The following is a 27,957-nucleotide window of genomic DNA, read 5'->3' as shown; positions in this document are numbered from 1 at the left end:
TATAGACGAGTAGCTGCTGCTGATGCCTGATGACGCTACCGTTGGCCATACTGTACCGGTAACGGCGTCATCTCCTTCATCCGACCGAAAACGTACACCGCACTCACCCCCTACCATCACATACGGCACCACTCCGTCAATGTGTTTATGCTTTACCGTGCTACTCTGGTCGGCCATTTTATTCGACAATCGACCCTCTGCCCGTCCGTACTCTCTTCGACTCACATTGTCTCTTAAGTCATAGTTTCATATTTTTTCGTTTGCATTCGCTCTACTCGTCCGAGTAGGTCGCTTAAGCTCCAACAAACTCATCTTCGCAAGTCTTACACGGTTAGCCAGCCCCGCAGCGTCGTTCGATTGTTTCAATTCAACGCAGTACTGTGTAGCGAACGCACCATGGCGCAAATCAAAGACGAGAAGATCAATGACACGTCGTTGAACGGCCCTAACGCACACCACGGTCCCAGCCCCAATCATAAGCCGAAAGAAGAGTTCCATGGCGGTGGCCGCGGCGGAAGAGGCAACCGCTTCCAACCGTACGGCGGACCCAACAGAGACCGCAAAGGTGGTCCTCCGAGAGACAACAATATGGTAATTATCAATGTTATTTTGGGTTCTCGTTGTTTTTTTTTTGGTACTCCGCTCGATACTGTAAACAAACGTACAACGGATTCTAAGTGTGCGGTTGTAAGACGTTGTACTTAATGATGGTCTATCGTGAGTGCTAAACTTCATGTATAGTTAGCTAATGACTAATGACTCCGGTTTATATTATATGATGGTGGTGATTTGGTATGGTTTTGTAAAATCGTTAACGCTTTTCTGTAGTCTATACACTCTTGTCGCCTCTTGAAACAAGTATTTTGTCGTTTATGAAAGATTTAAGAATATTTTTTTTATAGCTCCACATGTTTTTGTATTAGGATATTTCATATTTCTGAATTTGGAAGTTACTGATTATGTTTGTACAATTATTGTATAAACCAATGTTTCCCAAACTTTCTTCCAATAGGTTACTGAAAATCAGAAAAATAATAAATTTGGATAGGATAGGTTGTTGCTTTACTTTATTAGGTACTTATAAGTTATAACTAAGGATCGGAACTCTCTGCGCTAAAAAGTACTCAAATGCACGTACATATACATTAAAAAACATGATATGCAGTAAAAATTTGCAATTTATTGAAGAAAATTATCGTAAATAATATACAAAATGGCTCTTTTTCATAAAAAAAAATGACATTGGATACAATTTTATTGATATCGCTAAATTGTCCTTGTACCTCTTCAGAAGTCCTTACGGAGACCATGTGCATACATGTCACATAAATCATTTTTATTTTCCACACTTAACCATAAAGAGGATCTCATCCTACAGCATTACATAAATAGCCGTTAATGAATTAATTTATTTTGAATTGGATGTTATAAATCTAATATTTTTTTGTTGAATTATTAATTTTTAAAAAAGAAAAATTGTGTTTGTTAAATCCACGAAGTGTGGTTTTAAATTATCTTAAACTAACTATGCATACTAATTTAGAAGTCAAATAATATAGGTACATTGACTGAATTAAATTGTGTTTTAATTTTTAAAAAAATTACCTCAAATACCATTCCAATAACATTTAAAGTTTTTATTTAAATATTCATACTTGGTAGTTGAATTACATAAATTACATCATAGACAAACTAAAGTATACAATTAGGACCACTTGGATCCATGAATGTTAGTTTGGTAACCCTGGCTATCCATTTGAGGTTTAAGGATTCTCTTAACACTTATTTTTAATTTATGTATTTTAAATTGTATGTAGGGACCTAGCTTATTCGCAATATATGAACAAATTAGAAACTTAACACTACTTGGTAGTTACAAAATATAATTAGAAAAGTTGTTTAAAATGTATGAATGTTACCAAGATAATGAAAACTTTGTAACAAAATATCATTAAATTTGAATAATATCTGGTAGATGGTTAATACTAGGTAAGATTTTATATCAAGTATTTTAATGCTAAATACTCGGTATGTGCTTAATGTTTTAAATTTAAATTATATTTTATTGGTTAATTAAATTACGTAGGTAATCAGAAGTATATTAATTATTCTTTAGTATTAAAATGAATATAGTTTTTTGATATTTTCTATTAGTAACAACTTGGAATTGACTTTACCTACCTGAAAATAAAAATATTATACCCCCCTTTCGCCACACTATGATACCTAAATATTGGGTTTATTGTGCCAATTCATATTATTGAAATATAAAGGGTAAAGAAAATAAATTGTCCTACTAGGAAACACAATGAATTGTTTTATATGTGTGTCGACATTATGGATACATGTTATGATTTAATAACTTGTTATGTACGTAAATAAACAACTAAATAAATGAAACACGCAGTGAGGTAGTTAACCACTATACTTTATTTGAACATTATGTTAATACAAAAATACACTGATTTGTGAAGGCTCTGTTGGACTGACTCGCCTTGGGGACGAGCGCGGTCGGATGGGCCCGCTGTGGCTCAAAAGTGCCCATGCAGCAGAATGCCATATACGCCGGCTGTGCTCGTTAATACAGTAGGTACATAGTTACAAATATATGTCAAAGAAATGCTTATATTACTAATGAAATGGGTTTATAACACTATTATTAACTTAATTTTTCTTGAATTAACTACTCTTTTAACATGATGATTATTTACAAATATATACTACCAAGATCTTTGAGTCTATGTGATAAATCTAAAAATCTGAGTAATTATATTATATTATTCCACTATTTTTTTATGTATATAATTAGGAATTATTATTCCTGACCCCACGCTTCAATATCATATATTGTTATTTTTGTGCCAATTTAATTTTAAATGTAATACCAGAGTAAAGTAAAACCCTACTAAGAAAAGCACGTTGTATGGTTTCTAGGAATAAGTTAATAATTATAGGCCCTTTCGCCACGCTATAATACCTAATTATTGGGTTTTATTGTGCCAATTCATAAATTGAAAATCAAAGGGTAAAGAAAATAAATTATCCTACTAGGAAACACAATGAATTATTTCATATGTGTGTCGACATTATGGGTACATATCAAAACAAATTGTTATCACACTATATTATCATTGTTCACATAGATTATTTACTTAAGATGATGTCTTTCCACAGCACTAGTTGTCTTAGTTATATCTTATCAATAATCATATTTTTAAATTATGTACTAGCTTTTTTTTTATTCTTCATGATGAGATATATTTCTAATCATTCTGATTATGTTTGATGACAGTTATTTCATCACCACCCACCTCTGAAAGAATCAAAAAACATTTGGTATTCATTTTGTATGATGACTACATAGTTCATTTGAATTAAGATGAAATTTAGCTATATTGCAATTGTCTTTCGCTCCTATCTGAATAATGGATACCTATGTGTGAGTACAACAACTTAAATATTATAAGCCCTTTCGCCACGCTATAATACCTAAATATTGGGTTTTATTGTGCCAATTCATAAATTGAAAATCAAAGGGTAAAGAAAATGAATTATCCTACTAGGAAACACAATGAATTATTTCATATGTGTGTCGACATTATGGATACATGTTTTGATTTTATTTTATTATTAACCTACAATAATTATAAGAGGAAATAATCGATGCGTATTCTTTTCACATGATGATTATTTATAAATATATACTACCAAGATCTTTGAGTCTATGTGATAATTCTAAAAATCTGAGTTATTTTATATTCAAATAACATTAGTCTTATTTTTTTTACTTGAAATTAGGATCTCAGCTACTTTATAGGGCATCCCTTTTTTTGGGGATCATCAGTTATGCCCTTATTTCCACTCGCTCCCTGCTCTGCGTCCAGATAAATAAATCAAAAATATTCCTTGACTTATTATACAAACCTCATATTGGTCATAGTGTAACCACCTTATATCTACTCTTATCTTAGTTTATCATACTACTCTTACAATTTACCCCACTCTTTCTTTACTTACTTTGAAGTGTTGTAACTTTAAAACCATGAGCGTACGCCAAATTCTGACTTCATCATTAAATTTAGTATACTTAACTTCATAAGTTTTTAAAAAAATAGCAAAAAAAAACTGATACAGTAAATTAGAAATATACCATTAGATATACAAACATTTAAATATTTTGATTTAATTTTGCTAATTGATGATAATATTTATTAATTTTGTTTTATTATCCGTATATTTCTATTAGAATTTTTTAATGCTTTTTGTTATTATAACTTGTTTGTCCTTTTATTAATTTATTATTAGTGTTATTGCCTATGTATGCAATGTCGTGAAATAAACAAAAGAGCCAGAAAAAATACCCATTTACACTTGTAAATAATACTTCCAGTATTTTTGTATAATATTGATAATTCTATGTTTATCTTCTATTAATATAAAAGTTGTCTGTTTATTTTATTCTTCATGATGAGATATATTTCTAATCATCCTGATTGTGTTTGATGACAGTTATTTCATCACCACCCACCTCTGAAAGAATCAAAAAACATTTGGTATTCATTTTGTATGATGACTACATAGTTCATTTGAATTAAGATGAAATTTAGCTATATTGCAATTGTCTTTCGCTCCTATCTGAAAAATGAATACTTAAAAGGTATAAGTTAATAATTATAGGCCCTTTCGCCACGCTATAATACCTAATTATTGGGTTTTATTGTGCCAATTCATAAATTGAAAATCAAAGGGTAAAGAAAATAAATTGTCCTACTAGGAAACACAATGAATTATTTCATATGTGTGTCGACATTATGGTTACAGATCAAAACAAATTGTAATCAAACTTTATTATCATAGTTCACATGGTTTTTTTCCTTGACGTCTTTTACCTCACTGGTTGTCTTAGTTATATCTTATCAATAATCATATTTTTTTTTATTCTTCATGATGAGATATATTTCTAATCATTCTGATTATGTTTGATGACAGTTATTTCATCACCACCCACCTCTGAAAGAATCAAAAAACATTTGGTATTCATTTTGTATGATGACTACATAGTTCATTTGAATTAAGATGAAATTTAGCTATATTGCAATTGTCTTTCGCTCCTATCTGAAATATGAATACCTATAGGAATAAGTTAATATTTATAGGCCCTTTCGCCACGCTATAATACCTAATTATTGGGTTTTATTGTGCCAATTCATATATTGAAAATCAAAGGGTAAATAAAATAAATTATCCTACTAGGAAACACAATGAATTATTTCATATGTGTGTCGACATTATGGGTACATATCATAACAAATTGTTATCACACTATATTATCATTGTTCACATAGATTATTTACTTAAGATGATGTCTTTCCACAGCACTAGTTGTCTTAGTTATATCTTATCAATGATCATATTTTTAAATTATACATTAACCTTCTTTTAATATATACATTTTATTTATTTTTTATTCTTCATGATGAGATATATTTCTAATCATTCTGATTATGTTTGATGACAGTTATTTCATCACCACCCACCTCTGAAAGAATCAAAAAACATTTGGTATTCATTTTGTATGATGACTACATAGTTCATTTGAATTAAGATGAAATTTAGCTATATTGCAATTGTCTTTCGCTCCTATCTGAAATATGAATACCTATAGGAATAAGTTAATATTTATAGGCCCTTTCGCCACGCTATAATATCTAATTATTGGGTTTTATTGTGCCAATTCATATATTGAAAATCAAAGGGTAAATAAAATAAATTATCCTACTAGGAAACACAATGAATTATTTCATATGTGTGTCGACATTATGGGTACATATCAAAACAAATTGTTATCACACTATATTATCATTGTTCACATAGATTATTTACTTAAGATGATGTCTTTCCACAGCACTAGTTGTCTTAGTTATATCTTATCAATTATCATATTTTTTTTTATTCTTCATGATGAGATATATTTCTAATCATTCTGATTATGTTTGATGACAGTTATTTCATCACCACCCACCTCTGAAAGAATCAAAAAACATTTGGTATTCATTTTGTATGATGACTACATAGTTCATTTGAATTAAGATGAAATTTAGCTATATTGCAATTGTCTTTCGCTCCTATCTGAATATGAATACCTATAGGTATAAGTTAATAATTATAGGCCCTTTCGCCACGCTATAATACCTAATTATTGGGTTTTATTGTGCCAATTCATAAATTGAAAATCAAAAGGTAAAGAAAATAAATTGTCCTACTAGGAAACACAATGAATTATTTCATATGTGTGTCGACATTATGGGTACATATCAAAACAAATTGTAATCAAACTTTATTATCATAGTTCACATGGTTTTTTTCCTTGACGTCTTTTACCTCACTGGTTGTCTTAGTTATATCTTATCAATTATCATATTTTTTTTTATTCTTCATGATGAGATATATTTCTAATCATCCTGATTATGTTTGATGACAGTTATTTCATCACCACCCACCTCTGAAAGAATCAAAAAACATTTGGTATTCATTTTGTATGATGACTACATAGTTCATTTGAATTAAGATGAAATTTAGCTATATTGCAATTGTCTTTCGCTCCTATCTGAAATATGAATACCTATAGGAATAAGTTAATATTTATAGGCCCTTTCGCCACGCTATAATACCTAATTATTGGGTTTTATTGTGCCAATTCATAAATTGAAAATCAAAGGATAAAGAAAATAAATTGTCCTACTAGGAAACACAATGAATTATTTCATATGTGTGTCGACATTATGGGTACATATCAAAACAAATTGTAATCAAACTTTATTATCATAGTTCACATGGTTTTTTTCCTTGACGTCTTTTACCTCACTGGTTGTCTTAGTTATATCTTATCAATTATCATATTTTTTTTTATTCTTCATGATGAGATATATTTCTAATCATCCTGATTATGTTTGATGACAGTTATTTCATCACCACCCACCTCTGAAAGAATCAAAAAACATTTGGTATTCATTTTGTATGATGACTACATAGTTCATTTGAATTAAGATGAAATTTAGCTATATTGCAATTGTCTTTCGCTCCTATCTGAAATATGAATACCTATAGGAATAAGTTAATATTTATAGGCCCTTTCGCCACGCTATAATATCTAATTATTGGGTTTTATTGTGCCAATTCATATATTGAAAATCAAAGGGTAAATAAAATAAATTATCCTACTAGGAAACACAATGAATTATTTCATATGTGTGTCGACATTATGGGTACATATCAAAACAAATTGTTATCACACTATATTATCATTGTTCACATAGATTATTTACTTAAGATGATGTCTTTTCACAGCACTAGTTGTCTTAGTTATATCTTATCAATAATCATATTTTTAAATTATGTACTATCTTTTTTTTTATTCTTCATGATGAGATATATTTCTAATCATTCTGATTATGTTTGATGACAGTTATTTCATCACCACCCACCTCTGAAAGAATCAAAAAACATTTGGTATTCATTTTGTATGATGACTACATAGTTCATTTGAATTAAGATGAAATTTAGCTATATTGCAATTGTCTTTCGCTCCTATCTGAAATATGAATACCTATAGGTATAAGTTAATAATTATAGGCCCTTTCGCCACGCTATAATACCTAATTATTGGGTTTTATTGTGCCAATTCATAAATTGAAAATCAAAGGGTAAAGAAAATAAATTGTCCTACTAGGAAACACAATGAATTATTTCATATGTGTGTCGACATTATGGGTACATGTCAAAACAAATTGTTGTCACGCTATATTATTATTAAAGACCGGATTTATATTCTCTTAAAATACCTTAAATATGATGCTTATATTCTTGAAAAAAACCTTAAAATATTCTCTTAAAAATTTAAAAAATATGCTGAAATATGCAAAATATTCTGAAAAAAAACCAAAATATGCAAAAATAATCAATAAACATCATCATATTTACTTTAAAATGCATTTAAAATTTTTTTTTTTTCAACTTTATATTAATAGTGAGTTAATTATTAGGTATTTAAAGTTTTGTATCCTAATGGAATATTATTGCACTATAGTAAGAGTTGGAAATGATAAAATAAAAAATTGTAAATGTTCAAAAAAAAATTTTCTGTGTACGTAATATTAAAATTAAAAATAAATACAAATTTTTTCTCACAATTTACGAAATATTCTCTAACCCATAAAATATTCTCAAATATGCAAAAAAAAACTTTTTTCTATGCATTCAGAATTGAACAAATCATCCACATTTTTTACTCTCAAAGACTGCATAGACCCAGTAACGATATGTAAAAACATATAAATCCGGTCTTTAATTATTATTGTTCACATAGTCATAGATTATTTACTTAAGATGGTGTCTTTCCACCGCACTAGTTGTCTTAATTATATTAAATTTTGCTATATTACAATTGTCTTTCCCCCTTCCTATCTGGATATCCATAGGTATACTCGTATTCTTATTAGATCCGTTGAACATAGGATTGTTTGATATGATGTGTAGTTCATAAAGTATTAAAGAAGGAAAAACTATCATATGTTATATTCTTTGATATGATGATTATTTATTATTAAATACTACCAAGATCTTTGATTCTATGTGATAACTAAAAAAATCTGAGTTCTTAAGAAATATGATTCTTTTCATGATATTTTACATTCAACTTTTTTAGATAAATAATAGTATACTCGTATTCTTATTAGATCCGTTGAACATAGGATTGTTTGATATGATGTGTAGTTCATAAAGTATTAAAGAAGGAAAAACTATCAAATGTTATATTCTTTGATATGATGATTATTTATTATTAAATACTACCAAGATCTTTGAGTCTATGTGATAACTAAAAAAATCTGAGTTCTTAAGAAATATGATTCTTTTCATGATAATTTACCTTCAACTTTTTTAGATAAATAATTCTCTATAATTTATTCTCATAATGCACTTTTCACAAGTTATACTATAGATATACCTACTAAGTCCTTGGAACAAAGAATTGTTTGATATTATGTGTACTTCATAAAGTTTTAAAGAATGAAAAACTATCAAATGTTATATTCTTTTTATATGATGATTATTTATAAATATATACTACCAAGATCTTTGAGTCTATGTGATAATTTAAAAAATCTGAGTTCTTAAGAAATATGATTTTTTCTTATGATAATTTACATTCAACTTTTTTAGACATATGATATCACTCATAATTTATTATTTAATAGGTCCTTTGAACAAAGATTTGTTTGATATTATGTGTACTTCATTAAGTTTTATAGAAGGAAAAACTATCAAATGTTTTAAATGATGATTATTTATAAATATATACTACCAAGATCTTTGAGTCTATGTGATAGTTATAAACATCTGAGTTAATATTTAACCGGGTAAGAGTAAAACAAAATAATTTAAAGGTATTTCTGATGCTTCAGTGATATGCAATGTTATTGTTGTGTTAATTTAATATACATTATAACTAAAATTTAAATTAAAATTTCAGCCAAGAGGAGAGTTTCGCAATGATAATAATCATGGTGATAACCATCAAGGAGATAATGATATCATGAATCGAGGCAATCGCAATCATTCTGAAAGTGGAAGAGGAGGAAGACGTGGTGGTGGTGTTGGTGCAGGAGTTTTCAGAGGTGGTCCACCTAATCGAGGAGATGATCGTTTAACTAGAGCTGATGTTAGTCACCATAATTTTATAAAAAGATTTAAAAAATGTAATAAAATGTTATTTTTTACTTTCAGGCTTTATGGAATGAACGTTTAATGCAAATAATGGGTCCAACTCATGAACTTCCTCCAACTGATACCACTGAAAGAAAGTTCCTTAGCCAATGTCGTCTTTACATAGGCAACTTGGTAGATTGTACTGAAGAAGAATTGATAGAAATGTTTAAACCTTATGGAGAAGTTTCTGAAAATTTTTTGAACAAAGAAAAAATGTTTGCCTTTATCAGATTGGTAAACTAATAATTTAAATCTAATTTGAGTTATAATTAATATTAAGTGGGAAGTTCTCGTTGTTTCTTGGTTACACTCTAGACCCATAACAAATCTTAGTACGTACCTGATTCTGTCTATAGTTAATATTAAAATAAATTTACATATTACTAAATTTGTAGATGAGATGTAATTGAACTGCTCGAGTAGATTTTTTTTTCATATTTTATCTTAAAATGAGTTATAAGTGGGCTCACATGGACGCGTATCATACACGATGTACTGTGGGCGCATGTTTTTAGTTTACATTAAGTTCATTTGCGTTAATGGCGAGGGAAACGCACCACTGTCAGAGTGGCGTGTATGAATTAACCAATGTAAATAAATACGTATGCATACAATACACGTCCATGTGAAATGGCCCTTAAATAGTTTATTTTTTCAAATTCACAAAACACGTTTTTAAATAAAGATATGAATACCACTATTATACTTAAAATTCTTTGCTACAAATTTAGTAATATGTACATATTAACTATAAAAAAATTGTAGTATGAATCTGGCATTGTAGATTTGCTATGTTATACGTATGTGAAATAGAGACAATGCAAGTATAATAAACTATTAAATAAAAAAAGCTTATAAGCTTATTGAACTTTTATAGGATTATCGTACTAATGCGGAAAAAGCCAAAAGAGAATTAGATGGTCAGACACGTAAAGGACGTATGTTAAAAATAAGGTTTGCTCCCATTGCTGCTGCCATCAAAGTAAAAAACCTTACTCCATTTGTATCCAATGAACTCCTAGAATATGCTTTTTCAATATTTGGTGATGTATGTTGTTTATATAAATAATATATCTAAATAATTTTTTATTTTAAAATAATTTTTAATATTTAAGATTGAACGTTGTCAAGTGATGGTAGATGAAAGAGGTAATTCAACTGGTGAAGGAATCATTGAATTCTCACGTAAAAATGCAGCAAGTAATGCTCTGAAACGTTGTTCAGATGGTTGTTTCTTTTTGACCAGGTAATAATTACACACTTTATATTATTAACTTTCATTAGTAGGTACTTATAATTTAATCAATTTTTTTTTTTTTAGTTCACTTCGCCCTTGTGTAGTTGAAACATATGAGTTTGTAGATAGTTCAGATGGTCTCCCAGATAAGTTATTGCCCAAAAAAACTATGGATTTCCAGAAACAAAGAGATGTTGGGCCAAGATTTGCCAATCCAAATTCTTTTGAACATGAATTTGGTACTCGTTGGAAACAGTTAGCTGAATTGTATAAATCTAAGGAAGATGCATTAAAACGTGAGATGAAATTGGAAGAAGAAAAATTAGAGGCCCAAATGGAATATGCTCGTTATGAACACGAGACTGAAATGCTCCGAGAACGTAAATATTACCATATTTCATCAAATAAAATTAATACTTATTAATATTAATATTTTTAAGTCTTAATATTTTAATAAATGAATATTTATTTATTTAGAATTGCGTCAACGAGAAATGGATAGAGAACGACAAAAAATGGAATGGGAAATGAAGGAACGTCAAGCAGAGGATCAAAGACTTAGGGAAGGAGATATTTTCAGGAGACAAAGCGAAGATTTAAGCATGAGAATGCATCATCAAGATGAAGAGATGAGGAGGCGTCAACAAGATAATTCATCATTCATGCAGGTAGAAAATTATAGGATATAAATATTATAAATCAATATTTTGTTCTTTTTATTTTAATAACAATTTTACCGGACAAGCCCTTTTACAGATATAATAATAATCTAGACATCCAAAAACATAAAGTAAATATAGGTACAATATAAGTTTTAGTTAAATTTAAATGATATAATAATAATGGTTTCAAATAATAGAAAATAATGACAAAGCTTTCACTCTAATACAATGAATTTTTATTTTATATTGAAATAAGTAACTATTCTATTACAGGGGTAGTACTACTATCTTAACTCACCGATCATTAGTCTTATGCGCATTTCCAATCTGACACTTCATTCCTCTAAAAATTGAGCCTCGTTTCCATAAAGCAAATTATTATTGTTTATATCCATGTTATTAAAGAGTTTGTCCCGTATTGTAAAATAAAATAAAATTATGCTTGTAGAATTTATTTTTATGTTATCGGTTCATAAAAAAACTGATTAAAATTGAATTAATGTATCACCCCTAATTTGAGTACATATAATTTTCTAATTGATGTATTATTTTTATTTTAGGACCATAGAGGAGGACCGGGTAAACCCCAATTTGATGGACCTCCTATTCCTGTTGAAGGTATGTCTGTTCGTGAACTGGAAGCTATAACTGGTAACTAATCATTAATATATTTATTAATGCTTGTATAGTGTGACCAAACATCCTGAATTAGGTGACAGAACACCTCTAATTTTTAGGTTAGGTCCCATTAAATGTTATTTCTAGTTACCACAATTTATAGATTTTCATTAAATGTCTTTTGTCTTAAAGTATTGTGCGTAGAATATAGATTAATAACAATAATATTTATATAAATACAATAGACAATTCTTGGATTTTAAGTTGATACCTACTCTTTATAATCAAAAGCTTGTGGGGAGTTTAGGTAACCAAAAACTATTTTTATTTAATTTTACCTATAACTGACATTCCTATACTAAGTATAATATAATAACAATTTAATTAGTTAATTAATCAAGCTATTAAAATAATATTAGACTAGTCTGATAACAATTCTTAATAAACAATACAATAGTAACATAATAATGACATAATTCAAATTATTGCATATATAGACTACGGAGCATTAATATAATATTCAAGGGGATATTTATATATTGGTTAAATAATCTTATACCTTGATTTAATAATGTTCTATTAGGTTTATTAATAAGCAAATTACCATTATCTTCACCCCTTGTGTATAAACATTTTGCGTTTTAAAGTCTTGTTAATGAAAATTGTTATTATTGATGCTTATTATATTATTATTTTTTTAATGTTTATATTTTTTCGTTTTTTGATTAGATCAGCAGTATTATAACTTTGATCAATAAAATAATTTTTCATCATTATCGTAATGAGCATTCTATAAGTTATATTTAAAGGTTCTAATACATTTTGATATGCTGAATCCCATACTATTATACCATATAATAATAAAGATTGAATCAAAGAAAAATATACTATTCTTAGACATGGGATGTCAAGGATATTTTGTAGATCATTAAACATGTGAAAGAAAACATTTCCTTTAGCGCATTATTACTGTATCAAAATGAGGCTTCCATTTTAAATGCTCATAAAAAATTACACCTATATATCTAAATATCTTGCTGATCTATCTCTCGCTATAAAGCTACAGTTCTTATTACATATATCTGTTAATTTTTTCCTTTAAAATGGTCCGGCTTTTACTTAATGGTCACTTTATGCAAGTATTAATATATATTCATAAGATTATTGTATGTATATCTATTTTTCATACTCGTTGACATACCATTATTCTCAATTCATGTGTTATTATAGTTATTTTTCCATAATTAATTATTTTTTTTGTTTTGTTTTACAGCACAAGGAGGAATGGTAATGTACCTTTTTTTTAATACTATTTTAAGTTTTAAATATTCCTATTTTTTAAAGTTATTACTAGCATTCCTAGTAACACACAATGTGAAAAATAGTCTTTATTATTTTAAATTACAAGTTAACATTTATTAACAACAAAAATTAGTTTTAAGTTAAAATAGTAAATAACAGTGAATCAATGATCTTAAAATACTAATTACTTATGTAACTAATGTAAAAAATCTCTTAATAATTATTATTTACATAATAATTATTTCTCACTTATTCCCTAACAGGGTGGGGAAAGCCAAGTGGCAAATCAGGTCAGTCTTTTGAAGCATGATTTAATATTTTAATAATTACTCATCACTTCTTAGAAGTATGATTGCTTTAGATATTACAAATACATAATATATCTTGATTATGACTCAGATTCTTTTTAATTAAGAATGAATTGTTGTGTTTGAATTGTTTTGGTGTTAAGACATTTTCAGGAATTATACATGGACATCTATTATTTATTTGTCCATATAATGCAGCTGAAAATAATAATGTATTAGTATTTTTCAAATTTAAAACATTGCAAGTGTTTCAACAAAAATTTGTCTGTAATATCAAGTTGAGAAATATTTGACATTTCCATAAATTCTTTGTTATTCAAAAACATAATATAATTATTAAAAGGAATTATAAACATGAGTATATAGTATAGTTTTTCTTGTCATATTTTAATAACAAATTGGTGTAGTATGTATATATATACTTGTAATGACCACAATTATCACTGATTACAAGAATTTGACAATTTATGTTTTATTAATCTATTTACAAGATGTCACAAGACTGATTTTACTAAAGAAAATATTCTTGTATATTTTTATTTAGTATTGATAGGTTATTATTATCTTATATTTAATCACTAGGCATATATTACCTATTAATATTAACCGATATATTACCTATTTGATGTACAAAAAAACATAAATTCATATACACATTCATTCACTGAGTTAAAACAATATAAAAAAACAAAATATTTATTTTATTTTTATTATTATTAATGGGTTTGTAACCCTTTTGGAAATTTTTACAAATTACAGAGTTTCAAAATATACACGGTTTGTTGGATATATTATTTTTTATTAATTTGCTAAGAATTCTGACATACTTTAATAATATTTGGGAGTAAAAACAGTTCAATCAAATAAATGAGTACATCATAATATATTATAATATATTACAATACATAGTATGTACTTATTTTATTTGCACATTTATTGAAACAAAAATTTTTTTGTAAGAGTCAAAAACATAACTTTCTAGGTATAATAAAATTGGCTGGGAATTTTATTTACTGAACATTTTTGAAATCATAAAAACATGCATAATATGTATTTAAATATCAAAGAAAATTATTTTTATGTAGATGCTGCATTAAAAATAATATTTCATTTTAGAATATTTGAGACTTATAAGGACTTCTCACATGCATATATTGTCTTCATTTTAGCAAATCTACAACAGAGTTATGGCTTAGTATGTAAAATAACTCAATTAAAAATAAAAATATTGTTGAAAATTAGAATATACGAACATACATAAGATTCTTTCTTTTAAGTTTGATTGGTCAATTGACTAGTATTGAAGCTATTAACACAAAGTTGGTTCTGCTCAATGCAAATAAGCTATGGTTGTAGGTTTGTTCGATGGAGATAGGCGCTACCTTTTAAATCAGATATTTAGATCATTTATGATAAATGGATCATTAAATACATATCCCCAATCATAATTTTTAAATCAATATATTAAACAAATTAAACCATTTTATTAATGAATTTAAATGTTAAAAAAATATATTAAAATAAGTATTATCATCGTTTTATATCATATTTTTTCTTAAATTGTTGTTGCTAATAATTCTACTTTAAACATTTGATTGTTGAATTAATTAGTTTTGAAATACATTTTTGTATTTTTTAGTTTTTAGGAAAGTAAAACATACATTCTATTAATATAACATTTACAAACCTTGAATCAATTTAAATTTAAGAGAGCATTCTAGCTGGTAAAACAGGCTTGGCCGACAAACGTTTTATCTTATAAATAAAACTGTATGCAATTTAGTTAGAGGTTAAGCAGCAGAACTTCTTATAATATTGAAAACAACATTTTTCTGTATAAGCATTTTAATTTATTATAATACGTATTATTGTTTAATATATTTAAGCATAATCTTGAAAGTACAGACCGTGATTAGTACTATTACGTTCTCTTAATACGAATATAATTATAATATTTGTAAAAATTGTAAATATTTATAGGAGAAAAGTCGTAACTATTTTCATTTAGGTTTGAGTCTATTTATTAAAACAATAATTCTATTAAAACAAAAAAAGACATACATTTTAGAAATGGTACTATATATTTTTAAAGGTAAATTACCTGTTTTTCTTAGGTTTTGTTTTTATTTTATATAATAAATGCAAAAACAATCTAATTTACAAAAAAACATCTACTTATTTTGTATTTTTTTTATGTATTGGGAGTTTTTTCAAAGATAAATAAAACTTATGATATCTGTCTTATCTTTTAAGCTAAGATGCCTTGTAACTCACTATTTATTTCAATTTTGAAATCTACAACATTCAACTTCAAATTAAAACTAAATAGTTTGTATTTTAAATCTTCAGTACCTATTTCTAAAGTATTTTAGTACTGAAATTTGTCAATGCGTATCTCTTTGGTATTCCAAATCTATAAAAAAGTTTATAAGAACTTACTTCTTTGAATATTTTATTTATTTTATTATTAGGTAATTTATTGTTTACATGACTAATTCCCTATGAATGCGTTGATTGATTTGATAACCGATAGGAATCGACGCCGTTCGTGGAAACTTTTGTACGTGACAATCAAGGAGTATTGCCGCCACCAGGCCTTTTCGACGCTGGCCCTAGAGGAGACAGGGGCGGAAGGTGGGGTCAAGACAGACGTAACGGCCAGGATCGTAGAAGATTTTAATCTTTCAAAAAGATCCTAAGAATAAACAGATTATAGAACAAAAAAATTGAAGATGAATAGTTAATCTCTTCATTTAAAGCTGAAATGATAACCAACTCATCATTGAAATATCACATAACCGCTTATGATTCTCAAGATAGGATGATAAAACTAATTTTGGTACCTATTTTATGAATTATTTAGGTATAATCTCGTTTTTAGTCAACTTATTTTTTACATCAATGCAAATCATACAATTTCTTATTTGCTACTACAGTTTTTAACCTAAAAATAGACCACTTTTGATCCTGATTCATATTGCATTTCTTTTTTAATTTCTTGATTTTTTTTATACTTCTTTTGCTGATTAGCTGAATAACTATATAAACAGCAGTATTTCGATTATCTACTATAACAATGCTAGTAATTTTTATGTAATTTTATGTTTTAAGTGGTTTTATATTATTATTATTGACATTACGTTAGTCAATGGTCTCAAAAAGTATTTATTTTTTACCTACTGGTAAAGTTATCTTCTTGAGTTCGGAAATTATTATTTATAACATAATAAATATTATTAATTGTTCTTAATATAATGTACTAACATTATAGGTAACTTCGCAATAGGCAATCTTAATGTCATCTCAAAAATTATAATTTATGGATAACCATATAAATGATTTACATGTTGACATTAATGTAGTGGTGTGATAATTGAGAATCCAATATTCTTTGAATTTATTTGTAGTAATTAATTTAACGCGTTTTTGGAATAGAGTGTACACAAATACTTATTTGCTCTTAAAATGTTTAATTGTATGATTATAATAACATTTTGGCATAGACTAATGGTCTACATTATTTAATAGTTCTTAATTAGGTAGATTTTACTGTTGTATTTTTGAATAAAATACTTTTAAATAGTTGTAATACAAACTAATTGATTATCGGTTATAAGTAAACGTTGAAATTAATGATTATCGCTATTTTTAAGGAAGACTACGATGGGTAGAAATATGTCGTATCGCGAGTGAAACTTTGTAATTTTTGTATTAAATATATTTAATTACTTATTGAATTAAACAACGATAAAATATGAAGATTGATCTATGCAACAGATAAATTAAATAAACTAAATATACTTAACTGTAAGTTTAATAGTTATAATAAACTGTTCGTTAAATTAATTTTTTCGTGTGTGTGTGTGTGATTGTGTGTAGATCAATTTCAATATAATCATATAATCATAAGTAAATTTAGGTGCACGAAATAGTTTATTTATTAAATATAATTATACATATATTTTCCTAATTATACTTCTTACTAGAATTATGACTTGGTGTTTGATATTTTAATCTAAGAAAAATAATGTTCAAATAAGAAGTGACCTCATTTGTTCAAACTGGAGTCAACTGACTTATTTAAGTAAAAAAAAAAACTAATGTTAACCTCTTAAAATTAAAATATAAATATAAATTCTTATCTTAATGAAATGTACCTTATTTTTTTCTACCAACTTCAGTATTTTTTTCTCAGGTTCAAACTAATTAACGACCATTTTTTTTTTTCAATTTTATAATAATGAAATGTAATACATTTGAATAAAATTGTTATGCAATTACTTAATAAGTAATATGATGTATGAAATGTAATATTCATACTCTTCAGACTTAACATTTCGATAGCGAACAAATTTTTGGAATCATATTATTGTTTGTAGCAAATAGTTAATATTGTATTTGGTTCAGTGATAAAGTCTGATTTTCTACATCAATATATTTTACATGAGATTATTATTTTTATACAACATAATTGTGGCGGCTCTTAGGTAAAATATTTAGTGGTGCACACAGTGATGTTTAAAGTAGATGGTATGCAATTATTGCAAAAGTTTTTTAAAAAAAAGGTTACCAAAATTCAAAAAAAATTTGAAAAAGAAAATAATGTCAATACGGCGATATTGTTAAAGATAAGCAACTAGGTTCCTTTTACTTGTTAACCCCCACCACTCAATGGCCAAACGTATTTTATACGGACTGACGGTGTTCTGACTGACTTGTATACTTTGATGTGTATTTATTGCATATCTCTACTACATTTTAGGAGTATAATAATTGTTTAAGCAAATATTAAATGTTTTTTAAAATTGAATTTTGTATTATAGAATAAATCGAGTTTTAACAGCTGATATTGAATTAAAATTAAAATATATTTTTACTATTATATCTATTTTTATAATCTATATGGTGTGAGCACACCTGCACACCTAGGCATGAGCCGCCACTGCTACATAATAATACCATAGTTTTTTAAATAATCTTTTAGAATTAATTCTTGTGCCAATGTTTCAATTGGAAAATTTCAAAAATGAATACGATTTAAATATAATTGTAATCATGATTATAACTCATATCAAACTAACTGGTGGTTTGTGTCTCCGATAAACAATCCGAGTGTGATTTATTAGAATCATCAAAATTGCAAGTTTTTCCAATAATTCAAAAAAATTATAACAAGTAACGACAAGGGTTATGCAGTGGCACCCTTACATATTACTTTGTATTTTTTCGCTTCCATGTATTTTGATTTAATTCACACAAATAATTGTTTCCTGGTGTAGAACACTGGTAAGCAGAGTCACTAACTGCCAGTTTTTTGACATCGACATTAGTGATGGCCATCACTATTTATGAATTTTCTGTTGCATTATATCAAATATATTGTGATATTAAAATTATAATATTCCTACTTGAAACAAAATTAAACCTGTGGCTCCCACAAGATACTCATTTGAGTTCTGGCTACTTGACATTAATAGTATAATAGTAAATATACTGTTTATTCTAATGAACTGCTTACCATATTATATGATCTAATGATTCAATAATTTAGTTTTCAAAACTTTTATTTATAAATAACTATTTAATGATTATTATACCTTTATAAACCATAAAAAAACAAATTCATTAAGAAATAAAATAAAATAAGTTAAATATTCTATTAAAAGTTCATCCAATGTTGTGTGACCATAATTTCCCTGTCCAAAATAGGGACTTTCTATTATTTTTTTTATGAATTACTGATACCTATTGGATAAAATTATATAATGCAAAAGTTAATATACTCTTGTCATATTTATTTATTTTAAATATAATTAATATTATTTTAACTTTTAGTTATTAACAATAAGAGTAAATATGAATTGTAAATCAATAATTATGAATAACCAAAATTATAAAATAAAATCACGATGTATGTGGGTGGGTTAAGTAATAATTACAATCATATTATTTTTGCTACCACGATAATTAATAATTGAAAAATTATGGTGTTCAATGGTATAAATTGTGTAACTAATATCACAATTTAAAGAACTTCTTAACATAGTGATTAAAACCATAGACAATAGATACAAATATTTATTTATATTTTTAATTTGTGTACAAAAGCTCTACTATTCATGCAGATCTTTAAAATATGACAAATCCCCACACAATATATCTGGCCACACAATGGGATGATTCTTTAACCTATCCATTCACAACAGCAATGTATAAATAATAACATGAAATTATATATTGCAGATTGTGAAAATAAAAATACAAAGTTATGTAAAATTTAATTATATATTCTATAAAGTGCATAGCGGGAATTAGATTATATTTTAGGGGAAGGGTGCTAAAACCTACATAAAATAAGATTATTATTAATTATTAATTTTATTTTTTGTGGACTAAGTTAACCCATCACTAATTGTCTGTCTAAGATTAATAGTTATATATAGATAAATATATTCATATACCAAATTTGAATTTTCATAAAAATTGGTTTAAATCAGACAAAAACATGTACCAATAAAATAGTGCAACCAATGCAATAGAACAATACAATCTAAATTATAATCAACTATAACAGATGTATTCAAACTGCATCGTTACTCCTAGGGCCGTCGCAAGTATTTGTCATAGGAGCTGTAACACAGAATAGAAAGAAAAAAAACAATGATGAAGCTTAATAATGTATTGTTATATTGTAAACGTAAAACATTTAATTTTAGTTCTCTAAGCATAATAATTATTAAATTTTTTGCTTTGATATTAAACATTAAAACATTTTCTTTCTGTGTCCTTAATAATGTGAGAGCCACCAAAATGTTGTGAAGAGATGAAGGAACCGTGGAATGAAAAAGTTTGAATACCTCTGATCTATATTAATTATATTTTCTAGTAGTTAAAAAATTAATCAGTTTCCCCGATAGTGGTGTCATTTGAGGTGGAGAAAGGTGGGCAATTTATGGGCTAGTTTTGGGCCTTCATATAGTAGTTTTTAGGTAATATATTTAGGTATCCCTTTTTACGTATGTATCAATTATTTAGTCATTGTTATCTATCAAAAAAAATGTGTTATTAATGCCTATGATAGTAACTTATGATACTAACTAGTAAGTATAAAATTATGTAAGAAGGCTATTTGTATTGAGATATTAATGCAATTGTAATGTAATTGTTAACGAGGGGTTTTTTTTAGTTTTATTATGGACTGGTCAAACATTTTGCCCTCTTTTAAAAAACTGAAATGATGCCACTGTCTGCCGCCACAAAAAAATCCTAAAAGTTTTAAATAAATATAAAATTGTAGGTCATTACCAGTAACCAGACATGTCTATGATAATAATATATGAAAAGAGTTATTCTTTTGTTAATGTTCAATAATTTCATGCTAATCTTAAATCTTTTCCTTTAAAATTAATTAAATTTCTACAGTAAAATCCAAATTTATCTTTCATCTAGTTTTTACTATTTGCATCTCCTACATATAGAATTTGGAACATACAAAAACAGAGGCCATTCGAATTGACCATCGAGAGCAACAGCGTTTGGTATTTATATAGCACTATTAAAAATGACGAAGAATTAAAATTCTTCGTTAGTTTGATCTGAAGGTATGTCTATGAAAATTTTTGTGATACATACGTTTATAATTTTAACGAAAGTGAGCTATTATTACCTGACAATCTTCATATTATTTCACTGACATTATATAATCAAATCAGAATATGAGACAGTTCTATCTAAACTGTATTGATTTTATTAACATTAAGGTATTGTTATATTGTGTATATCACAGATTTGTATGTTGTAATGTTGTTAAATAATAATACATTGAAGATTGCCTGGTTTTATACTTAATATTATTTTAATATTCTATGTATTTTCATAATTTTTCAGCATTTTCAATATGTCAACGTTGTGGTTTATAACTTGATGTAGGGAGTTCAATTGAATAATTGAATCAAAACAAAACAATATGAATGAAATATTATTAATAATAACTTTTGTGTGGTATTGTATTGATGAAGTTGGCCCTTTGAGTGTATTTAATGGTATAAGTCGTACGAGCCACACGTGAGAAGAAAATTTATTTAATCAAAAAGGGCCTGTTTCAATGAAATATACTGCTACTATATTTTGTATTTATGATTTTAAATTTGTTAAATCACTGAACTTTCTTGTGGATTTTGTCTTTTTTTTAAACTTTTATAAATGTATTGAAAGCAACAGTATTATTTATAGGCTAATAAATCATTATAATAATTCCATTGACACTGATGAATTTATTAACTTCTCAAACTTAATATAATTTAAAAATAAATAAGGTTCAGTTTAAATAATAAAAAAAATCAACCTGAAAGTGTTAAATAATGCTATTTTTGAATTTTTAATATGATTACTAATCAACTCAAATTTTTAGTATAATTCTCTTTGTATTATCTAAAATAGCCTTGTAGATTATCTTTTTTCTTTTAATCCTGATTTAAATTATTATTGTTTATTATATTTTATTTTACTTAAACCAATTAATTTAAATCTAGATTTACAGAAAAGTAATTTAAAAAAAATCTTATTATGTTTATAAATTAAAATTAATTTTATATTAAACGTTTTATTTTTCGTATAGATAGAATAACAAATTTTTAGAAGTTTAAAATAAAAATTATATTATCGTAACATTTCAAGTTTAATTTAGGTATATATTTTTGTAATATTTATTATGGGGTCCCAACTGTTTTGGAATATATTATATATTTTTAATGTTTATAAACAATAGGATCTAAACTATTTAACTCCTGTTATTAAACATTTCTATATATTTATACTTTATAGAACAAGAATTTTCAAATAAATAATCGTTACACGTATTTTGGTAATAATATGACATTCGAAAATTTCTCAGCTCTATGTAAATAAGTAACAAAATTTCAGATTTAGACTTGTAGGGCGTCGAAAACTCGTGTGGAAAAATATCGTTGTTTGATGTTTTTTGGGCCAGCAAAAAAGGCGTACCCCAATTTAAAAAAAACCATTATACAAACTTAGTAACATCTGCTGATGAAATATATTAAAAATGTTGGTCTCACTTAAAAAACCCGTCATGAATCTAATGAAATAACTTAAAAACGAGTGTTTTGAATATCATGACAAGTACCAGTAATGTATGTTCTCCACGCGTTATTGGACGTATTAAATATTATTTATTTATAATTAACATATTGTTATAAATTAAATCATACCGTAACGTTTTATTTATGTAAATTATTTTAAACTGAGTTATATTATATAATATATTATTGAATATTTGAATCTACAATAGTTTATTAATTATTAAGTTATAACGTCCGGATGGCAAATGTATGCAAATGCATACTTTATTATACCTAATTTGAAAATTCTGATTATATAGACCTATGTTTCGTAATTTTACATATTCAAATTTTAACATTTATTTTGACATTCTTTTGCTATTTAAAGAAAAAAACTACCAATACATATTTCTGCATATATCTTTAAAAAAACTGGTTAAAAATATAAATAAGTTATATTAGAAGGTCATGAACCGCGATATTCTGTAACAACCGCTGAAGTTTTCAATTAGAAAATTTACCGATTCATTTATAAATATTTTCTTCAAAATAATCAATTAATCGTAAACAATATGCCTACGATGGCAACTATTGATTTTTTAATGAATAAATAAATGTTGATTTTTTTACAGATAATTTTTCAAATTCATAAATGTTGTATTCAGTATAACTAATATAAAATTGTACAGTTTTTGACCAAACACATTTATCATTGCTATCCAAACGGGTTAAGATCTTGGTTTTATATAGCAACTGTGGGTGGTCCAAATTTGTAAGATTGCTTTCGTTGAACTATCCGTTTTTATGACAATCTAATATATGATTATTTTTCAGCTGTACGCCGTAATTTGGGCGTGAAAAAAATCTTTCTCAGTTTTTAAATAATCGTCTAATCTTGGTTACAATATTGGCGTGTGCACACCTACATCACGCGCCGTATTATTATTTTATTACATAGTTGTTTTTATCAAATCCAATGGATCAGACAAATTAATAAATATATAGCCAGCGACGTTGTTTCACGTGTTGTAAAATGACGTTGGATGTGTTGTGGTAAGTCTAAAGAAAAAAATTATTCGTTGCAGAGTGATTGAGTGATGATCATCCACTTATTAGCGTCGAGCTCGGTGTCGGCTAAGAAGGTGCGAGAAGAACTATATTATGTAATATTATATGTACATATAATGTATATTATATAATACATTATTACCAGTAATGTAAAGTATTCGAATTCAATATTTTAACATTTTTTTTCGAGTACATATAATAAAGGAGTATTAAAAATATGTATATAATCTGAATGATTGCATTTTTTATTCGTACGAAAAATACATAGTATCTTGTCACAAATATTATAATTACTATGTGATAAAAAAGTTATCATAATAATCCATCCCTCGACATTTTGTTTTTAATATTTTACAATCTAAAACTAGAAACCTCGTAATTCAAACCACTGTCTTCAAAAATGTGTAAACCTAAATGTTATGTGTAGTATATTGAATAAGTGTTCTTTTATAACATGGAATAAGTGTAATGAATACATTTTGTGTGAAATGAATATTAAACACATTAAAAAAGTACACGTAGCCATAAGGGAGAGGGTTTGGAAAATGTAAATCGATTATTTGAACATGAAATGTAAAAATATTTGAATACATTTTTAAGTATTCGAATGAATATTGTACTTAACACACTTTGATGATAAAGTTAAGTGCTTTTTACAAGATTATATTACCTAAATTACACAATGCTATTTTCTAGGCGTAGGTACGTGCAGCTAAATATTATGTGGCTTGGACTCAAAGCTCGTGTGATGTAATTTTATTATACTATTGTAAGTACCTACACGATGTTTGCGTGATGCGTGAAAATGTGTTCGCGTACACTACTACATTTTGGCAAGCCCGGGGAAAACGCTCTACGCATTTCTAGATTAGATAACGCAATAAGTTAATTGCAAAATTCGGTCAACATCAAATATCGTCTTTATTCATGTATATACATTTTGTTACTAAAAAGCTGGTTTCTCGGTAAATGTATGTGTTTTTGAAAGATATTTGAAGATATAACTATAATTCTGAAGAAACCTATTTTTATTGTTATTTTAAGTTTTTAAACATACACAGGTATGTTTTTAATATTTTAACATTTAATATGTAAGAGTTGCTAAGTAAGTAATTATCTATGTACCTACTGATTTTAAATTATATTTTTATATTGAAATCATCAGAAATATATCGTTAAAAATTAAGTTTAGATACATTCATAAAATAAAGTAAAAATTTCAAAAAAAAAATTATAACTTAGAAACAGAAATAGAATATTTTAACAAATCGAGAAAATGATTGTTTTAAGTTGAAAGAATCACCTGTTTACATATTATGTTGAGAATTGCTTTATTTTTTACCTACTATATCTATTTATCTAACCTACAACACGATTTCAATAAAATTGTTTTCGTATGTAATTCATTCAATAGAATTATGACTAGGCCCTTATAAGGCTGAAACGTATACGTTTCAAAGTGGTTCATATCTGCATCTCGTGCAGTTCACCGGTCGATCTTTTTTTTGTCTTCTAAATTATTGTTTTTTTTTTAACGGGCCCATGTAGGATTTGGTATAATATAATAATTATGTAACACGAGTTTGATTTATGTACTTGACGTGCCAATTAAGTATAATGGATATTATAATATGATCTTTACAATTTCTGTTTAACCGGGCTGTATGTCTATACAATTGTCTATAGAGACAATTTCGTATAGGTATCCGACTTTTATATACGTACGGTATGTACCTACTATGCACATTATCTAAAATAATATTATTTATAATTATACATACAATATATTATGTTTAAGGGCGTAGCCGAATAAAGAAATTGAGTTACTTATATTTTTTATTTATTATTAATATGTAATCTATAAATATAATATTTTAGCTGTATCTAAATATTATTTATATTAATGAGGAAATTATTTATCCCCTTCAAATGGCAAGTACGCCATTGTACACATTTGTTTTGTATGTATAGTCTAATAATATAATAACATAATAAAACATAGTTCCTTAAGTAGTTAAGCGTATGTCATAGTTGCAATTTATTTTTGTAACCTAGCGAGAATTGTACATTTTTGTTACGATTTATCACCGTGAAAACAAAACTTCTTCCGCTTCAGGATGACTTGGTAGTTCTTTTACCAGATAATCTCGATATCAAATAAGATAAATAGTTTCTAGAAATGTCTCGGGAATTGGAGATCATGCTGAGATTTTCCGATTTTTATTGTGTACGTATTATTTCGCCACGAATGGCGGCCGTGCTGGTGTTATCTGAAGGCACATCAGTCGTAGTTACACGTATCATAATATGTGCCTAAGTATACATATTATATATTATTCAAAACTAGCACCGCAACGACGACATTGTAAGAAACCTAAACATACCATTTATAATGTTATTAGTTATTAACTTATAATAATAACTCATTACCTATACATTTTTTTATCAGCTTGTTTTGAATTCGTTTTGGAAATAATAATGTTAATGGTTTCGCTGTGCGATCCACAGTGTGCGTTTCGCGCATTTGTGATTTAAATTTTATCGGACTATTCGTGAATTAAGGTTTTGACCTACAAATTAAGTCACGCGACTCGATTTACTGCCGTTTCACATAATATATTACGTATATTAAAAAAAAACCACCCTCTCCCGAATCAGGAAGATGGCACGGTAATGTTGTAGGTCGTCTTGTGTGTAATGTACTTGTCTTGAATTTAAAAGACCGTATCGAATAAATATGTTAGCCATTAAAATAGATAGTGGCGTATTTAAGGAGCGAGGGGGGGCAATGAATGGATCCTTCCACCCCGTCGGGCCTTAGGTTGTTTTTTGTATTGTTTAATATTATAAAATTGAATTAAGTAAAAATGAATATTATTAATATTACGAAAGTTCAGGAAGTTGATGAATATGGAAGGTTTCTAATACGCCACTGTATCCCAATTTCGAAATGTTTTACACCCGGTACCCACGAAGACGCGCGCTTCGTGTGTCTATATTTTGATTATGTGTCAATATGAAATGTATTAACACATGCATTGGTTTGTTTTACGTTTAATTTCCAGGTTCGACTCTGTGCGGCGTTCGGTTAAGAAGAAATCAACTGGAATAATGTATTATTGAGGAATTATGGAAGAAGTCTCTACCTCCCATGTGCATGTGTGTACGCGTATTACGGTGTCCACACGCGCACAGTTCTACGTAACGTTACTGTAACGGTAAGCTATTGATTTTTGAAATATTACACTTAAGCCTCTCCACCTTAGCCATATCACTGCAGTATGCTATCCAATGCACCATTACAAGGTATTCACTTAATTAAACTAAAAGGATTACTAAACCTCGAAACCATCCTATCGCCCTTCCATGTAAATAAATACCACCGCAGACTACTGTTGTAGGATGAATGTGTCTGCAGCACGAAACCCCATTGTTGGCAACGGTTTATCAACTTTTTTTTATGTTTTTTATAATATACTTTTTAACTACCCCTTCATTTCACAAAGGTCGACCCATAAATGGGTGTGCCAAATTTTACGCTTTTAAAAAATAAATTTGGCAGTATTAACCTTTTGAGACATTTATGATTTGATTTATAATAATCATTTTTTTTTTTTTTTTTTATTCTACAGCTATCTAAATTGATGGGGTTACGCGTAAGTCATACATTGTTTGGGCTGAGACCAACAATGGTCCGTTCGCAGAGGATGCTGGTTAGCGAAAAAAAGAAGAAAAGAAATGTTTTACGACAACGTATATCAATTGAAGACTTTCAATAAAGTAAACATTTCTTAACATAATCAATCTTCTTTAATATTTTATTTCCCTTCGTGTTCCATTAAACAATCCATCATATGTCTGCATTCAACATTTATTTATACCCCAATGGCCAAAGGGCCTCGCCGTGGTTCCGTAGT

At 27.3% G+C, this 27,957-nt stretch overlaps 1 protein-coding gene and 8 non-coding genes across 16 annotated transcripts; all 9 read left to right on the top strand.

The window, feature by feature from the left end:
* The first annotated feature begins 111 nt into the window (after positions 1 to 111).
* LOC132940934 (hrp65 protein-like) lies at positions 112 to 27,840 on the top strand. 8 transcript variants are annotated; one of them, XR_009664115.1, is made up of 12 exons: positions 113 to 591; positions 9,530 to 9,718; positions 9,784 to 9,999; positions 10,643 to 10,813; positions 10,881 to 11,011; positions 11,087 to 11,382; positions 11,480 to 11,670; positions 12,225 to 12,282; positions 13,556 to 13,569; positions 13,848 to 13,874; positions 27,106 to 27,258; positions 27,673 to 27,840. XR_009664115.1 is itself a non-coding variant. In XM_061008741.1 (11 exons), the coding sequence occupies exons 1-11, from the start codon at positions 397 to 399 to the stop codon at positions 16,570 to 16,572; spliced, it is 1,635 nt and encodes a 544-aa protein (XP_060864724.1). In that variant the 5' UTR covers positions 112 to 396; the 3' UTR covers positions 16,573 to 24,337. The 8 variants fall into 8 exon arrangements, 4 of the variants coding, with proteins under 4 accessions (XP_060864724.1, XP_060864722.1, XP_060864725.1 ...); XR_009664113.1 differs by having other exon boundaries at positions 12,225 to 12,315; XM_061008741.1 differs by lacking the exons at positions 27,106 to 27,258; positions 27,673 to 27,840 and adding an exon at positions 16,426 to 24,337 and having other exon boundaries at positions 112 to 591.
* On the top strand, positions 3,340 to 3,430 carry LOC132942245 (small nucleolar RNA snR60/Z15/Z230/Z193/J17). The gene has a single exon (XR_009664261.1). It is a non-coding gene; the product is annotated as a small nucleolar RNA snR60/Z15/Z230/Z193/J17 (small nucleolar RNA).
* Positions 4,557 to 4,647, top strand: LOC132942236 (small nucleolar RNA snR60/Z15/Z230/Z193/J17). The gene has a single exon (XR_009664253.1). It is a non-coding gene; the product is annotated as a small nucleolar RNA snR60/Z15/Z230/Z193/J17 (small nucleolar RNA).
* LOC132942243 (small nucleolar RNA snR60/Z15/Z230/Z193/J17) lies at positions 5,037 to 5,127 on the top strand. The gene has a single exon (XR_009664259.1). It is a non-coding gene; the product is annotated as a small nucleolar RNA snR60/Z15/Z230/Z193/J17 (small nucleolar RNA).
* LOC132942241 (small nucleolar RNA snR60/Z15/Z230/Z193/J17) lies at positions 5,566 to 5,656 on the top strand. Its single transcript, XR_009664257.1, has one exon. It is a non-coding gene; the product is annotated as a small nucleolar RNA snR60/Z15/Z230/Z193/J17 (small nucleolar RNA).
* Positions 6,050 to 6,141, top strand: LOC132942244 (small nucleolar RNA snR60/Z15/Z230/Z193/J17). The gene has a single exon (XR_009664260.1). It is a non-coding gene; the product is annotated as a small nucleolar RNA snR60/Z15/Z230/Z193/J17 (small nucleolar RNA).
* Positions 6,529 to 6,619, top strand: LOC132942240 (small nucleolar RNA snR60/Z15/Z230/Z193/J17). Its single transcript, XR_009664256.1, has one exon. It is a non-coding gene; the product is annotated as a small nucleolar RNA snR60/Z15/Z230/Z193/J17 (small nucleolar RNA).
* Positions 7,008 to 7,098, top strand: LOC132942239 (small nucleolar RNA snR60/Z15/Z230/Z193/J17). Its single transcript, XR_009664255.1, has one exon. It is a non-coding gene; the product is annotated as a small nucleolar RNA snR60/Z15/Z230/Z193/J17 (small nucleolar RNA).
* LOC132942238 (small nucleolar RNA snR60/Z15/Z230/Z193/J17) lies at positions 7,513 to 7,603 on the top strand. The gene has a single exon (XR_009664254.1). It is a non-coding gene; the product is annotated as a small nucleolar RNA snR60/Z15/Z230/Z193/J17 (small nucleolar RNA).
* Positions 27,841 to 27,957: the final 117 nt, after the last annotated feature.

This window comes from Metopolophium dirhodum, chromosome 3 (genome assembly GCF_019925205.1).
Source record: "Metopolophium dirhodum isolate CAU chromosome 3, ASM1992520v1, whole genome shotgun sequence".
Lineage (NCBI taxonomy): Eukaryota > Metazoa > Arthropoda > Insecta > Hemiptera > Aphididae > Metopolophium > Metopolophium dirhodum.
Note: the sequence above shows the minus strand (reverse complement) of the source record. Positions and strands in the feature narration are given on the sequence as shown.

Excerpts from the sequence above, each read along its gene's own strand:
- LOC132940934 (XM_061008739.1), top strand. The coding sequence starts at position 397 with ATGGCGCAAATCAAAGACGAGAAGATCAATGACACGTCGTTGAACGGC. Across the intron at positions 10,000-10,642 it reads TGTTTGCCTTTATCAGATTG|GATTATCGTACTAATGCGGA; the intron begins GTAAACTAATAA and ends GAACTTTTATAG. Across the intron at positions 11,383-11,479 it reads GACTGAAATGCTCCGAGAAC|AATTGCGTCAACGAGAAATG; the intron begins GTAAATATTACC and ends TTATTTATTTAG.